At 46.2% G+C, this 17,844-nt stretch overlaps 1 protein-coding gene across 1 annotated transcript in view; it reads left to right on the top strand.

The window, feature by feature from the left end:
- DOCK11 (dedicator of cytokinesis 11) overlaps positions 1 to 17,844 on the top strand; it is a 293,614-nt gene that overhangs the window by 127,103 nt on the left and 148,667 nt on the right. The window contains exons 26-31 of the mRNA XM_063432045.1: positions 1,886 to 2,011; positions 3,287 to 3,358; positions 7,016 to 7,162; positions 14,515 to 14,598; positions 15,182 to 15,293; positions 15,841 to 15,879. Coding sequence (XP_063288115.1) covers positions 1,886 to 2,011; positions 3,287 to 3,358; positions 7,016 to 7,162; positions 14,515 to 14,598; positions 15,182 to 15,293; positions 15,841 to 15,879 — 580 coding nt within the window. The remainder of the gene's footprint in view (positions 1 to 1,885; positions 2,012 to 3,286; positions 3,359 to 7,015; positions 7,163 to 14,514; positions 14,599 to 15,181; positions 15,294 to 15,840; positions 15,880 to 17,844) is intronic.

Genomic DNA, 17,844 nt, shown 5'->3' with positions numbered 1-17,844 from the left:
TGGCTGGGGGCTTGGGCTGGCTGGTGGCCTGTGGCTGGGGCCTGTGGCTGGCTGGCCTGTGGCTGGCTGGTTGGCTTGTGGCTGGCTGGCCTGTGGGCTGACTGGCCTGGGGCCTCTGTGCTGGCTGGCCTGGGGCCTGTGGGCTGGCTGGCCTGGGGCCTGTGGCTGTGGGTTGGCTGGCTGGCCTGTGGCTGGAGGCCTGTGGCTGGCTGGCCTGTGGCTGGCTGGCTTGGGGCTGGGGCCTGTGGCTGTCTGGCCTGTGGCTGTCTGGCCTGTGGCTGGGGCATGTGGCTGGCTGGCCTGTGGCTGGCTGGTTGGCTTGTGGCTGGGGGCCTGTGGCTGGCTGGCTGGCCTGTGGCTGGGGGCTGGCTGGCCTGTGGCTGGGGCCTGTGGCTGGCTGGCCTGTGGCTGGCTGGTTTGTGGCTGGGGGCCTGGGGCTGGCTGGCTGGCCTGTGGTTGGCTGGCCTGCCTGTGGCTGGGGGCCTGGTGGCCTGTGGCTGGCTGGTTGGCTTGTGGCTGGGGGCTTGGCTGGCCTGTGGCTGGGGGCCTGTGGCTGGCTGGTGGCCTGTGGCTGTGGCTGGTGGCCTGTGGCTGGCTGGGGGCCTGGGGCCTGTGGCTGGCTGGCCTGTGGTTGGCTGGTTGGCCTGTGGCTGGGGGCCTGGGGCTGGCTGGTTGGCTTGCTGGCTGGGGGCCTGGGGCTTCCTGGTTGGCTTGCTGGCTGGGGGCCTGGGGCTGGCTGGTTTGCCTGTGGCTGGAGGCCTGTGGCTGGCTGGGGGCCTGGTTGACCTGTGAGCTGGCTTTGCTTATTGGCTGCTGGGATCTAAAGAGGGCCGACCCCAGTTTTGTCTTCTTTTTATTCAGTGTGCGGAATCCTTCCGCACACTAAGAATCCTTCCGCACAGCACGGCTTCCGGTCCCGTAGTGACGTCGATGCACCTCCGCATACAGGACCGGGCCCCTCCTCCTCCTATAGAGTTAAGTATTGCTGCGCCAAGCCCGCCCCCCGATCGCCTGCCAAATAATTTTGAAGTCCGTGCACATTATGTTTTGTGCACGGCAGCGGCAGGCCCCCCTGCCGGCCGAGCCCTCGGACCACGTCCGAAGTGCCCGACCGGTCAGTCCAACCCTGTATATGAGCATTATGGGGAATGTAGTCCACAACACCTGGAGTGCCGAATGTTGACTATCCCTTTCCTGAGGATAACTCCGTAAATTACCTCCACCTGCTCAGTCACAGACAAAGTATTACAGGCTCTATAGACTTTTTACCTACAATTTACGCATGGTATAGTGTCAATGTGTGTAGGTTAGGAAATACCCTATAGACTTACTGATCGTGTATGTCTAAATGCTAAATAACTAGCAAAACATTTTGAGATTCTTACCACCAGAGATAGCGTATTTCTCATTCTTTGTATAATAATATTGGGGATCACCTCAGACACTCAGGGGACTTTGGGGATCACTTAAAATAGCAGTGCTAGCCTTGGGAAGGTGAGAGATAAAATTGTAATTATAAATAAAATAAGTATGAAATAAAGTAAATAGACCTATCATATAATGAAATTACATTTTAATGACAATTTTACTTTAATATTTAATGCAAAACCTAATATCTGGTTTGACAAAAACTGGATGTCTAGCCATGCTACAAAAATAGACATCTTTTTTTTTCTTGATGGTTCTGCATATTTAAATTTTTGCTGCAGTAATATATCTAAGATAGTACAGTTGACACGTGTTAGCCAAATTAATAATGAACTGTTTGGGCCAGTGTACTGGTGCAATATCTCAAATCAAGAATAGCGTCATTTCTAAAAACATTGGTCAACAAATCTGAATTGATACATTGTGAGTTACATGTTATCTTTGTATCTCTCCAAAGTATGTTTTTAAAATAGAGAAGCCAAGTTCTCCGCAGAGCAAAAATCTGCATGAAATCCTGGTAGCTACGATGATTACAGTACTGAAACAGTCGGCTGATTTCCTGGCAATTAACAAGTTATTAAAGGTAAGATTGTTTTTATGGAGTTTAGTGGCAAACAATAGCAGGTTCATTCATTAAATCTTGCATTTTCAGGAATTGATCAAGGAATTTAACATTTTGGTTTAAAAAAGCCAAATTGGAGAATACTTTAACCCCGGCTCTGATATTTTGGCCTCCAGTTTAAACTTCTGTGAAAGATTCCTAGTCTTGTGAATAACTCTGTAGAATGTCAATTGTGAATGGTTATGTGTAAAGAGATAAAAAGTACTTAATGCAACTTGGTCCGCATTAAAACCAGTTGAATGTTCCTGGTAATTTAGCTACTTCTGAAGATTTATCCCCAAAACAGAAGAAACTGCCCGAATGAAAGTGTTGTCCTTATACTGCCTTTTCCACAGATCCTGTTTAACCACCTGCCATGTGCAAAGATTTATGGCACTTCAATAAAAAAAAAGAAAATGTAAAAACCATTGTACATTGTAGAGTAGACTTTTAACTAATTAAGGATAATTAATTGTTACAGGGTTACTCACTAAACTGTGAATTGCCTTGGTCACGATTTTTGAAAAATCATAGGCTCCATCAAGGACGCATTCAATCCGACTGCAAAATCCCGACATTGCTCACAACATTTATCAATATCTGGATTTTGCAAAGCAGTATTCTAATGGTTTTGAATGTCCACCAGATACTTTGTTCTCAAGTAAAACAATATAGTAAAAAGGCTGTCATACATAAAGGTCGCACACAGCCGAAGGAGCCCCTGACAAAACCTTTATTTACTTAACTTACCCCAGCGCCAATGTCCTTTGGCGCTGGATCGCAGCTCGACCTCCTCCAACATCCCGCAACGAGCGGCTGACAGCCACTGGAGGCAGACTTAGGGCTGCAATGTGTACATTGCAGTTTCTCTAGAATGGAAATATTTAACATTGCAGCACTAAGTGCAAAAGGGACTGCTGAAAATCTGTACATTTTGACAATAAACCTGATTATCAATGGGGGTTGAATAATTTTGATTAGAACTGTACAATTTACAACCACTTAATTCTGTTAGTGAACTGCCCACCTTGTATAATATAGATCCCAAGAAATAGCAGTCCTTTGGGAAACTAATGGATATTAGCAGTACATTTGTTCTAACCTACCTTTTAAATATTCTAGTGAATGTTGTGGAGATGTGTGTGTGTACGGGGAATTCAGAGTACAACTGTACTATGGAAAATGCTATTACACTTGCAGGATCTTTGTCCTTTGTGCCTCATTGTTCTTATTACATACGTTTGGGTTTTGTTTTAGTACTCCTGGTTTTTCTTTGAAGCTTTGGCAAAATCTATGGCCTTATTCCTGATTGAAGAAAACAAGATAAAGGTAACATAAAGATGCACATAAATGATCTCTGGAGATGGGTCTGTGTATTGGTCATTATTGTGAATCTGAAAACACATTTTTTTTAAGCAAAGTTAGTTTGTGAGCATGTGCATGTGTTTGTGTGTCTGTCTGTCCATCTATATGATAACAAAATTGCCTTTTAAACTGTTCTTTTCTTTTTAACGATTTCGGTGGGTAAGGGATCTACTAATTGAATGTGTTTTATATATATATATATATATATATATATATTTTTTTTTTTTAATTTATTTTTAATTCTTTATTTTGTTGTGCTCAGTATTACAATACAGGCTTGTCTAGCCATAACAGCATCCACAAGCTGAGTTATAACAATTTTGTTTGATTATTTGCATGGCATTTCAAATGACAGCACATTTTTTATTTTATGAGAAAACACGTTGCCATAACAGGTTGGTTAACGTGGGAAATATTAGATATGTATTAAGTCGCGTGCCTGTAAATAGGTGCTTATCTGCTAGGTTGCGTTGTACAGGTAACAATATGAATGATAGTGAAAATACAGTTGCAAACTCTTCATATACCTCATGTTATGCCTATCTATCATAAATTTGGTGTTAAGCTAGTATTTTTTTTTTTTTAATTCTTTATTTTGGTGGTGCGAGTAGCGTCATATCAATACAACGACATGTTATAAACATCTCATCAAAACATTTCAAGTAGAAAATCCAGTAACATGTTATAAGAAGCTGCACCGTTTTTTTTTTTAAGGAAAATTGGAAAGGATTATGCATGCTGACATTACAATTATAACATTTGAGGAAAATATACGCTGTTAACATATGGGTCGCTAGGAGTATATAAGGCATATATAAGTTGAGAATGGTTAACTCTACAGGCATTTAAGTAGCACAGTGCTGATGGTATATGGTTTAAAAAGAAGGCAAAAACATGAAAATAAACAGCCTACTAGAATAGACAGTAGGGAGAACAGTAGCAGTATCATATAATACGCTTTGAAAGCGGTTAAGGAATATCTATGCTGGTGTGGCCGCCTATAGCAACAAGTGGAAATGGTGCTTGTAACACTTGTTGAGAATATAAGAGCATATGATCATGGGTGGCCGTTGCTTCTGGTTTAAGAACACACGGGCGTGAAGTTTGCCGGTAGTGTGCGGCCTTAAAATCATATGCGGAGAACTTTTGTTGATGTTACAGGGCTACTACAACATAGAAGGGGTGCATATGCTGCCAGTGTGTGATGTTTAAAGCCTTGAATGTGTGCGTATGCTATGATGTAAGTCGGGAACCTTAGGGGCGGCCAATAAGTATTATCAAACATTTTACTACATGTATCGTGAAGCAAGGTGTCGCTCAATAACCCCTGAGCGCGGGGGGGGGGGGGGGGGGGGGCGGTTAGGGTGTTACAAATACCAGCTTGGTGTAATTAGGGGCAAACAAATAAACTGAAGGGTTCAACGCCTATTATAGCAAAACATTTGTGTAACTAAGCTAGTATTTTTAAGTAAGGCAGGCACGTAGCGTGTGAGAATTATTTTCTAGCGGTGTGGTATTAGCTTGCTTAGGAATTGTAATAAGTGTTTAAGAGTTAGACACATGCAATTGAATGTATAGTCGGTGTCAGGCCTATCCTTCCTATATTGCTTAAATATGGGTATCATCATGCTTATTATATGTTTGAGGTAATGTAAATACAGCTTTTGAACCGCTGGGTATCGGTTAACAGGGAGGTGTGTATCTATTCAGATCTACCCTGCATGCCCTATTAGCACGTATAGTGCATACACACGCTTGCTTGTCAGGGATGTCACGCGCTTATATGAGTCAGGTTGCTAATGCAATCAAAGCAAGATGTACGCCTTTCCTGCATATTCCACCCAGTAAGGTGACAAATCCTAGCCTGTGCTGCAGGCGATTTTTAAGAGTTAGGGCATATGCAGTGAGTTATGATCGTAAATGTTGTTCAGGCAGGTTCAGTCTAGGCACAAAACCATAGGTGTCATTAATTAGTGGCACATTGCCATATGTTATTAGGGTAAGAATAAGAATAATATCCGGCCTGAGTTGTAAGTTAAAGTATAATGCTGTGGGGCCACTGGATTCCAGGGCACCCCTACATCACAACAACTATTTGGCAGCTATTCTACTCCTTTGCGTTATTGGCAAGATAGAAAGGAAACGTGTAAAGCTTAAACAGAAGAGGAAATAAACAAAAAACAATAATATGCTTACACATGGGCCAGCGGGTATGCGTGTTGTAGGAAATTAACCCAAGTCCGATTCAAGGTAAGTAGCGGGACCAAAAATGAAAATTAAAATGAGATGGAATTAAAGTCAGACTTGAACTCAGTCTTAGCGTTTTTGTAGTCCAATGGCCTCGTCGGCCTGCCGTCTTGTTGGCTCTCCCAAGTCTCAGGTGCCCATTGGCTGAGGGCCGACCCTTTGCGCTTTGAATGCTGTAGAGGGTGAGGCTGCGGGGGTTGTTGTCTCGGGGCCTGGGTAGTTTGTATCGGGTGTTGCGGTAGCCCTAGTGTGGTCAGCACTGATTCCATCTCCTCCGCTTCAGTTATGCGGGTTGTTGCGCCCCCATGAGAGATGACCAGGCTTCTAGGGAATGCCCAGCGATAAGTGATGGAGTGTTGGCGGAGTGTAGTGGTCAGCAGTTTAAACTGGCTTCTCCAGAGTAAGGTGGGTCTGGACAAGTCCTGGTAGAAGGACAGGGTGGTGTTTTCAAAAGGGAAGGTGGCTTTTCCTCTCACCACTGCCATGAAGGTGAGTTGGGTCGACCGTGTCAGGAGCTGTAGTATGACATCTCGTGGGGTGTCTGCCAGAGCTCTGGCAGCCCTCGGTATGCGGTAGATCCCATCGATCGTGGCTATTTTCACCTGTTGTGGCGTGAGTAAGGAGGTAAGCAGCCTCCTGATGAATTGCGGTAAGTCACCCGGGGCCACCGTTTCTGGGACCCCCCGGATCTTCACGTTTATGCTCCTGTGCCAATCCTCCAAAGCATCCAGGCGGCCGTTAAACTGAAGCTGGGTGCGCTGTAGTTCTGCATTGTGGGCTTCGAGCTGTATGCATCGTGCGCTGAGACCCTGTGAGTCTTCCTCCACAGTCTTGACTCGCCCCTCCACGCTGTGTATTTCTTCTCGCAGTGTGGCGACGTCTGCTGCAAACAGCTTGCAGAGGTTGCAGAGAAGGGCTTTAATGTCTCCCTTTGTGGAGGGCAGCTCGCTATCCTCGTCGGAGGAGGGGTGGTGCAGTCCCCCTGAGCCTGGGAATTCATCCAGTTCGTCCATAGCTTGTTCCTCGGAGGAGGCCGAGTCGACATGTTTTTTTGGTGTGGTGAGGCTTGAGGCCTTTGCGGGCCGGAGGAGAAGATCCCCGATGTAGCGTGCCCCTGCCGGTTTCACAGCCCCCTGGTGTTTGTTCTTCTTCCCCATTTGTTTTATTTTGATGGTGGTCGAAATAGTGTGTTTTAAAAGGTTTCATTTGCTTTTTCCAGGCTTGTTTTGGCGGAGCTCTGTTGATGTACGTCTGCTCTGGTTAGCGGCTTGCTCCGCCCCCCAATGCATTAGATTTTGATGCATTTTAAAGTTGGTTTTAGAGATTTTTGTTTTATCATAATAGCACGTTTAACAATGCATTAATTATTTACAGCTCCCCAGACCTCAACGATTCCCTGATTCCTTCCAGAATGCCTTGCACTCTTTGCTCCTCTCAATAATTCCTCATGTTACCATAAGGTATGGTGAGATACAAGAAGAATCTAGAAACGTGAACATGAGTTTGGCCAACTTCATCAAGGTAAGAAGAGCTCTGTAGCATTTTACTTATGGTGAGAATGCTATTCAAAACCTTTGGTTCTGGGTTAACTGCAATTATTGTTTACCATTTCATCCATTGTTTAGAAACATAGCAGTGTATTAACTGCATTCATAGCCACCTTAAGGATTATTATCAGGTCCTTGTAGGTGTGCTAGAATGCAATGTGCTGCTTATTTCTCATTTTCAATTCTATTGCATTCATTTAATAGTTTGGAGATTGGATCTGTAAAAGCTAGTTTGCTTTAATGTATTATTACATCATTGGTTCTAAGAGGAATACATATTATCATTCATGTGTAAATGTAATTGCACAAATTCACCACTAGATGGAGACCAGAGACCAGCGTAATTAAACTTTATTGTTCAACTATTTTCATTCGTCATTTACAAAATGATAAATAAAGATAAATTATTGCTTTTATTGTAGTGAAGTGTCAATACATAGCGGTGTAATTCTCCATGTTCAAGGTATCATGCAAAAGAGAAAAAAAAGTGATAGCGCAGACCTTAAGCTCACAAAATTAGAGGTGCAAACCAGACAAACTTTGTAGATTAGCACATATTTACATAAAGCTTTGTATCCCTGAACACATGACTGCAGACCCACAACCCACCCGTTGCCCAATAAACACACAACACCTGTATAATGGATAAAGGCAACGGCCACAGCTTTATTGAACATTTTTGACCAGCATTAAACCAACTGTCAGCTGATGGGGTGATTCATCCATCAGACAGATCTCACATCCTTTTACCAGAGTCCAAAGCAGCCTGCCTTCCGCCTTCAGCCCAAGCATGCTGCGACTCCCCAATCCGACTTGGCACTTGCCTTCCCATGCGCTGGCCAGGTATTCCGCTGTGACAACACAAAACAGAGACAACCAGACACAAAGAAAAAACACCACCAACACCGCCACTTGACTACTAACAGTAAACATCATAGGGAGGGAGGGTGGGAAAGCTCCTTTTAGGTCTCTTCCTACCTGCTGAGTGGCAAGGGCCCACCCCCAGATTACCTTATATACCAGGTCCCTTCTAGCTACATATGTATCCCCCTTAGTCCATCCCCCCCTTCCCTGGGCAGCAGTCATGTCTTTCCCTTCCTTATTCAGTCCAGGGAAACCTTGACTGCAGACCCACAACCCACCCGTTGCCCAATAAACACACAACACCTGTATAATGGATAAGGGCAACGGCCACAGCTTTATTGAAAATTTTTGACCAGCATTAAACCAACTGTCAGCTGATGGGGTGATTCATCCATCAGACAGATCTCACATCCTTTTACCAGAGTCCAAAGCAGCCTGCCTTCCGCCTTCCGCCCAAGCATGCTGCGACTCCCCAATCCGACTTGGCACTTGCCTTCCCATGTGCTGGCCAGGTATTCCGCCACCGCGATGCCGGCCTCCTACGCCCTCCCCCGGCATCGCGCCCCCCGCCGCCAGCGCCTTCTCAATCCCACCTTGTATTCCCAGGTTGAAAATGTCCAAACCAATCAAGCTTAAGTGTACCCCATCGGACCGCATCAGTGTGCTGTTATCCCCCTCCAACTCGACATGCTGGACTACGATGCCCCCAAGCTGACGAACAAACCTCGACACCGCCACATTCAACTTGCGCCTGCTGCGCTCCAGACCTTTTGCATGAGGCAACAGCTGCCAGCAGGGCCTCGGGACCACCTCAGACCACACCAACGTTACATCCCGAAACAGTGCCATGCAACGGGCGAGATCGTCCTTCATGTTGTGCATGAGATCCACTGTCCGGACCCGCCCCAGGTCATTGCCCCCTGCATGTATGACCAATATCACCGAACTGGGAACAAACCTGCTCAGAAAACGGCACTCTGGGTAGACCTGGCTCCATGACAGCCCGCGAATGCCCCTCCATCGGACCCGTGCTTGGTCGTAGGAAAACCCCAGGTTGCGGCCATAAGGGTGCTCCTCCGCCCGCCTCGCTGCCCAATAGATGTAGGAATGCCCTAGTATCCATACGTAACGTGGGCGAGAACCTAGAATGAACAAACAGACAACTGAACGGGAAGAAAACTGTTACTCACCCCGAAAATAAACCCTATAAGAGGTGCGGCCGTACATACAGCTGGAACCTCCCTGAACTCCACCGCCCCAATTCTCGCACCGCTGCCGGTGAAAATCCCATCCCACTAGCCTGTGTGGCTGCCCCAATCCGGAAGGAATGGGCCGAGTACCCTTGCGGGCTCCTCCCGCTTGCCACCAGGGATTCACGCAAGATCTTGCTAAATTGATAGCGCGTCATAGGAGACGCGTCCTGATGCACCAGCAGCGCACCCCCGCCCGTAGGGCGGACCTGCAAGAATCTCCGAAATAGGAGCACTGGACAGTATTCCCCCCCCCCGCTGCATCAATACGTACCCACGCCCCTTCGCCTCTTTGATCCGTCTTGGACTTACGGATCCGAATGTCCAGCCCCTTGACCGCCCACCGCACATCCAACACCAACAGCGGTGGCGCCACCCGCCGACTGGCGGCCACCAACTCTCCGACCCGCAACGCCCCAAAGAAACACAAAGAAAACGCGACCCCGAACAACAACGCCTCGTACTCTGAGCTACACACCCGCCGCAGCGCCGCCAGGAGCTCCCACAGAAGCTGCACCAAAATAGGCCTCCTCTGATCGGGGACCCTCCTCCGTCGCCACCCACGCAGGGCTCTCTGAATACTAAATTCCCTGGTCATATCCTTCCAACCCAGAAACCTAAACAAGAACGACAGGGCCGACAGGGCCTTCTCCTCTGCCGCACATGACCGCCCCTCATCCAACAATTGCTCCAAAAACATTAAGGTTACCTCAAAGCGCCCCGAGTCCGACGCCAGGCTACCTTCCCCCGGCACCAACCCGAGCCACTTAGACCACACCGCCTGGTAGGACTTCCACGAGGATGCTGACAACGACTCCGTCACCAACCCCATCAATCTTCGGAACCGAGCTCCCATAAAGACTGCGGGCAAGGCTGCCCCACCTGTTCCGCCTCTGGTGCCGCCTCTCGGAAACGCTGCCACTGGAACCGAGAAAGCGCATCAGCCACAATATTTAACACTCCCGGCACATGACACGCCCTAACCCACACATTATGCTGCAAACTCAACAGGACCAAGCGCCTCAGCAACGCCAGCACCGGCGGTGACGCCGACGTTGCGCGATTTATCACATGTACAACACTCATGTTGTCTGTGTGAAAATCAACCGTTCGGTCCTGTAAATCGTGACCCCATAACTACATTGCAACTACAATTGGGAAGAGCTCCAGGAAGGTCAAGTTGCGCATGAGATCCTTACCCTGCCAGCTGTCCGGCCAGGCCTCCGCACACCACCGGCCCCGGAAGTAAGCCCCGAAGCCGAGGGAGCCGGACGCATCTGTGAAGAGTTCCAACACTGAGTTACCAACCGCCGCTCGCAACCAACACGACCGGCCGTTGTACCTTTCCAGGAAGGAACTCCACACCTGTAAGTCCGACTTAAGTTTTTTCGTAACCCGTATAAAATGATACGGCTCCCGAATCCCCACCGTCGCCAAAGAGAGCCGGCGACAAAACGCCCGACCCATCGGCAACACCCGACATGCGAATGCCAGGTGACCCAGCAGCACCTGCATCTGCCGCAACGGCCCCTTATTCGCCCCTTTGACTAGGTCGACCCAACGAAACAGCACGGCGACCTTGTCCTCCGGCAACCGAAATATCATGTTGGCGGAATCAATTTCCACCCCGAGGAACGACAGCACCTCCGCCGGACCCTCCGTCTTCTGTTCCGCGACCGGAATGCCAAAATCAGCTGCCACCTCCCGAAAAACACGCAGAAGGTCCCCACATACCCCTGTCCCCCGTTTCCCTACGAACAAAAAATCATCTAAATAATGTGTCACTGAACCGAAACCCGAAACCTGAATGACCACCCATTCCAGAAACGACGCAAAGGACTCAAAATAGGATCAGGAAATTGCACACCCCATCGAAAGACACATGTCATAGTAGTAACTACCCTCAAAGTGGCAACCGAGGAGGTGATGACACTCCGGGTGGACTGGTAACAAGCGGAAGGCCGATTCAATGTCGGACTTCGCTAACCAGGCTCCAACACCGGCGTCCCTGACCAATTCCAATGCCCTGTCGAAAGACGCATACCGGACGCGGCTGAACTCCTTATCAATGCCGTCGTTAACAGACTCACCTGCTGGATAAGATAAATGATGAATCATGCGGTAAGCTCCCTCCTCCTTTTTGGGAACCAAACCCAACGGCAACACCCGAAGATTCACAAATGGCGGGCGGACAAACGGCCCTACCATCCTCCCCAAACTTACCTCTTTTTCCAGTTTTTCCCGCAACATCCCTTCCCTACCCCGAACCGAGCGCAAGTTGTTAGCAAAACGCGGCTCCGCCGAGGGAACAAGCGGAACCCAAAACCCAGACGAAAACCCGTCCGCCAACAACAACGCATCCCGCCGCTTAGGATACCGAGCGAGCCACGGCTCCATCCTTACCCCGCTCACCGGGGTCCAGGCCTTTTGGGGCGGCGTCCGCAGCCCCACCTTTTGGAGGCACCTGTTTCCCCTTTTTGAAACAGCGCGACGCAGGATGCGCTCCTCCACAGTGAGAACACTCATGTCGAAAGCGGCAGGAACTATACCACCTGCAATGGCTCTCATTGAAGAGCCAGCAAACCCCCCGCTTAGGGCCAGCCGGCACCCCTGGCTGGATGCCGGCTGCTCCCTGAAAGGGCGCCGGCCGGCTGGGAGTCATGAGAAGCAGCCAAAGGCTGCCATCCTGCACCCCGAAATCCAACCCTGGGCATACCGCCATCTTCTGCCGAAATTGCTGGTCATAACGAAACCAGCATTGCCCGCCATAAATTTTGTAGGCCCCCCAAATGAGATCCAGGTACCCAAATAACGAAGGGGCCCTTTCCGGAAACTGCCTGGACAACACGCTGGCGAAAACCGCAAACCTCTGCAACCAGTTCCCAAAAGTCCTCGGGAGCTGCTTGCCCTTGTCCCCTTCCCCCGGCTCCCCCCGTCTAGGCCTATCTACGGAATCCTTGTCTGGCGGAACCAGGGATAGCAAATCCACAAATTCGCCACGCACTATCTTCTCGCGCGTCTCGCTAGGGACATGCATGCCCAGCGGAGACAACTCACACCCTGGTATGCTGGGACGAAAAGCGCACAGTGGAGCTGCAGGCGCGGGCCCTGGCACAGGCGCTAATGCCCCCCCTTGCCCTTCCCCTGGTAACCCTGCCACTAGGGCCCTAAGCAAGCGCAAGACTTCCCCTTGTGCCTCCCTGGAACCCCCTATACTGGCCCCCAGACTACCCCATGCGCCTGCGCAGGCTGACTCACCGGACACAGGAAGGCTGCCAGGCACACGGTCCTCCAGCTGGTCCTCCTGCTCCTCCACGCTGTCTTCATCTCCCATAGCCGGTTCCTCCTCCAGACCCAGCCGGCCTCTCCACAGGCCGCCATCCTCCGCTTCTTCAGGCCGACCAGAGCCATGGCCGCCATCACCCGAGCTTCTGAGCCGACCTCCTGCATGGCCGCCGTCCCTCCATGTCTCCTGGGCACTCTCCAGGCCAGCCTCCCGGCTGCCCGGCTCTCCGGACCGGTTTGCCCGGTTCCAAGATGGCGGGGCCTGCGACGTCAGTGCGCTCCGGCGCACTGACGTCACATACGTGCCCCGCGGCGCCTCCGCTGACGTCACTCTTCCCGCGCGCCAGGCACGCTCAGACGTCACATCCGGCTGGCCCGGAAAAGAAGCCGGACTCCTCGACCTCGCACCTCTACCGCCGCCATCTTGATCCCGCCGACCAGCATCCATTTCCCGCCGCAGCCGCCCTCCTGCAGCCCGGGTAGGTAAGGGAACACCTCCAGCCGCTCTGCCCGCTCCGTCCGTCCCGGTCGCTCTCCTCCTACCGCTGCTTCGCCGCACTGGGCTGGGGGAAAGGCGCGTAGGAGGTCTGGATCGCCTAGGCCTCCTACCGCCATCTTGCCTCTCCGCAGGCTCCGCCAACGCTGCCTCATCGCTGCCACCTTGTAGGCCGGCCATCACCTCACCCAAGGACCCGGAGCCATTCGCCAGCAGGTATGCCTGCAGCATCTCCACCAATGCATCCTTGGACACCACCACCATGACTCTTCACTTGCAAGGTGAGTAATTAATTTTAAGGTCAGTAAAAAAAAGTTTTTTTTTTTTTTTTTTTTTAAACACTCTCAGGAGGTGTAGGAAGATGAAAGGAGATTAAAGAAAAAGGGTGGGAAAGCTCCTTTTAGGTCTCTTCCAACCTGCTGAGTGGCAAGGGCCCACCCCCAGATTACCTTATATACCAGGTCCCTTCTAGCTACATATGTATCCCCCTTAGTCCATCCCCCCCTTCCCTGGGCAGCAGTCATGTCTTTCCCTTCCTTATTCAGTCCAGGGAAACCTGTCCGACAGTCAGCTCTTCTGGTATTCTAGGAACAAGTCCAACATAGCTTTACTGAGCTATTGCACCTTATGTTTACATCTGGAAATCCTTTTGGGATGAAGATTAAGTGCAAATAAAGTGGGATAAATCTATGGATTAAGACACTGACCTCCTCCATGTGTGTGGTCTTCATAAGGCTTCTTTCGTTTTGTGCCATTTATTTTTGAGTTTGTTGTATCTTGATCATATTAAATATCTATAAGGACTGCACTTTCTGTGTTATTTTTTCTTTTTTTACCTGATACCCAAGGTGTTTCACTACAAAATAAATCTTCTTTTGCGTTTTATAATTGGGAGTATATGGGTTTAGTTGAAAGGATATTCTTCGTTGCTACATTTTTTACTTCCATTGTTTATTGAATCTTTTTTTTTTCTCATTGCATATTTTGTTATGTCAGTTTAGACAGTTTACCTTTACCAGTACCCATTTTCCATGTAGTTGTTCGAAAGTAATGAGAGTTTGAGTTCAGGAGTAACGTGTGTGTTTTTACCTAACATTTTATATCTATTAATTTTGTAAATTAAAAAGTGCTGTGTAAGTAAAGCAAAATGCAGCTGGTTACCAAAGTGTGATAGGATTCGGCTCTCCAGCCAGGAAAATTATTAATCACTTGAAAACGACATGAAAAGAATCTCCTAAAATGCAATGGAAACATTATGATAGTGTTAATATTAATATAAATCAATTGGACACAAATGGATTTGGATAATTTAGGCTAAACTACTCGAAAAATGTGTATACAAAAATGAACAAAAAACTTAGCACACAATATTTTAAATAAATGCTCAAATTACCCTATTTTGTTTATCCATGTATTTTATATTTTTCTCAGAGATGCCTCACTTTTATGGACCGAGGATTTGTCTTCACACTAATGAATGATTACATGTCTGGATTTAGTCCCAAGGACCCAAAGGTAAAAAAAAAAACGTTAAAATTGAGCTGTGTAGTCTAAAATAATTTAACAGATAAATATTTGTTAAAGGCTGCACCTCACTTGTTCCTGGTTCGTTTGAGACAGAACTAGTCACAGCACCTTTCTGTAAACAAGCTTTTGTTGTAAATTTCCTTATAGCAGGCATAAGCATTTTTTTAAATCTCAATCAACTTTGGTACTCACACCTGAGTGATGGGTGGCCCCCCATACAAATAACTCATCCCTGTCATGATCACCTGATCATGTATAGTAGGAGATGAATAAAGTAAACAAACAAATATGAACACAAGCAAAACAAAATAATGAATAGAATGGATACCTTGACTGGTAGGAACCATGCACAAATGACATTATACTGATTAATGTAAAAAAAACATTGTAGCATCTGATACCCCTCGAATAAAATATTCAACAAAGTGTCCTCTCCGGATTTTATACGGCATTTCTGGAAGCTACTTTATTGACCCTCCTATTTCTTCTTTCTTACTGATGTAAAGTGGGTATTTAAAAATGCATTTTCATGAGATGAGCTATAGGTTTGTGTGTTGTCTTTTTTTTACAGATACTGACAGAATACAAATTTGAGTTTCTTCAAACCATTTGCAACCATGAGCACTTCATCCCTCTAAACCTTCCAATGACATTCACAAAGCCCAAGCTGCAACGAGTTCAAGGTATGTTATGTCGTGTTTGTCTTTTTGATGGACGAAGAACTAGTTGGTTTCATTTTTGCATGGTAACTTACTACAGATAGAAGAAAATAACTAATAACTAATACATTAACCGTTAGAGAAAATGCACCGGCCATTTCATCACGCACAGCTTTTATTTTATAATTCTGGTGAAAAAATAAAGTATCCTAATATATTTTGGAGTTTTACTCTTTCTTTAAGTTATAGTGAATATTGTATAATTAGGAGGAGATCTCAATCACATTTTTGACCAAAACAGAATATTCTCTGGTGGACTACAGACACTCAAATGAGTCACCAAAGTTGTCGGCTACAGAAGATCAGTTATTTTCACCTTTAATTTCCAGTGTTTATTTTTAATAGTTAGACATTGAAATCCTTCATTGTTACATTTTTTACTTTTATTTTATTTTTTGGAGATCCATATATGGTGATATCATGTTTTAGCTGAATGCTTGTTGATGTGATAATTTTATTTTTATTTTTTTCATATTTGTACCTTTTTCTTTGTTTTTTATGAAAACATTAGATTTATTCTCATATGCTGTGGATCGAATTACTTCTGTAGGTAGGTTATTTTTAGGACATTTCAGTCATCTGAAGACATTTGAGCTGCCATGCGCCTCTGCAGATCCATGTGCCCTGAACTAACATCATTAACTGTGCTGCACATGGCAAAAAATAAAAGCTATTACTAACTTTATTAACTAGTGCTCAGTGGAATATACAAAGACTCATAGGGTCATGAGAATGTGATTAGCTTAAAAAGTTGACACATGCAATAGCATAGACCGCTCGGCCCCAGTGGTTTTCACCTTAAGCCTGTTTCTCTTAAAACGCATGTTATGCTATTTGCCCTCTTCTCGCCTAGAATGAGCACAGCACAGCAGCACTAGCATTTACCGAGCAATTACATACCTAAGCCTGGCTATATTAATGCTGATTCTCGCTAATTAATTAATATGCATACCCTGTATCACTCAACTCATATCACATGTCCAAATAGCACTCTACCTGAGCATTGCCACTTGCGAAACAGACATGTAGGTGTAGTTTCCTTCCTGTTTTACTCCACATATAGAGTGTGCATGTATAGCCTGAATTTATTCCTGATGTTATCTTGTCCTCAAAAAAAAAAAAAAGTGCCAATGTTTCTGATACCATGCCAATGTTTTATTATCTCTGTTTTTGAATAGCTTGCAACTACTGTGGTAACGCAAGCTCGTCTGTTATAACGTGCACTACAAAAATAAAGAATTAAAAAAAAAAAAAAGTTAAACAGCATTGTCAAAGAGATCGATTACCCACATAAGTGACTAACAAGGCCAAAGATAAGTGAGGGGGGTTCGGCAAATATAAGTGATCTCAACTATTTTTGGAAAATAAGTCCAATAATTCTTTCTGTTAATTGGCAAGAATTAAGGGATATGCAGGACCAAGGTTTTACAACTTAATGTCAAATATTGTAAATATTAATAAAGTTTTCTACACTTAAAGTGGATGCAAGTTAATGCAGATGCAAGTGAATGTAATTCTTAAAGGAACACTACAGCGCTAATGAACCATTTATTTGCTTACTTTAATCCCTCGGCACTGTAGACCTCTCCTCCTCCATCAAGCATTACTCAATATTTTCCTATGGGGATCTTTTTTGACACTGGACTTCGTGAGGACGTCCAGCGTCAAATAAGTGTGATTTACTCCGTGTAAATCGTGGAAGCGGCCTCTAGTAGCTGTCAGGGAGACAGCCACTAGAGGCTGGATTGACCCTGCAGTGTAAACATAGCAATTTCTCTGAAACTGCTATGTTTTCAGCTGCAGGGTTAAAACTAGGGGGTGTGATGTATCGCACCCCAAAAACAAAAATAAAATTTGACAGAAATTGGTAAAATATAACAGAAGATATATTTACATCAGTTTATGTTCAGTCTACATACACCGAGATAAGATGATTTCTGTAACCTTAGAGGAAGCAGAAATGGACAAAAAATAGTGAAACATGTAACAGTAATTTGTACTATTGAGGTAGAAATATAAAGTGCTAACTCACAAGAGATAGAGCTGCTAAGAGCTCTGCTGTAATGCGCCTGGACGGTACAATCCCCGTCTGTGGATATTTATAGCTCTGCTCGGTTGTTCTTTCCATACAGCATATATGAGAACACAATAAAGAGGTCTTATGGTGTAGTATGTATGTACACAAAGTAAAAGATAAAAAGCGGTATCCTACTTACAATATACAGAGCAGTGGCCTGCTCTGGTATGAAGCTTGTTGGTGGTATTATCCCCACCTAAGGTAATACAGGATACACCAGGAAATTATGACAGGAATGTGATGATAAAAAATAAAAATAATAAAATTGAAATATACCTTTAAAATTATAAATACGTTATTCTCAATAAAAAAAATATATATAAGATAAATTAGGGAGTAGATTCTTCCAGTACCAACACTTAATGCGTTTCACCTGGCTGGGCTTCCTCAGAAGTGTAGGTGGTCCTGTCAAGTCCTGGTTTATATGTGGTATCTGTC

The sequence above is a fragment of the Pelobates fuscus genome, chromosome 9 (assembly GCF_036172605.1).
Source record: "Pelobates fuscus isolate aPelFus1 chromosome 9, aPelFus1.pri, whole genome shotgun sequence".
NCBI lineage: Eukaryota > Metazoa > Chordata > Amphibia > Anura > Pelobatidae > Pelobates > Pelobates fuscus.
This window is presented reverse-complemented; position numbering and strand designations above follow the sequence as displayed.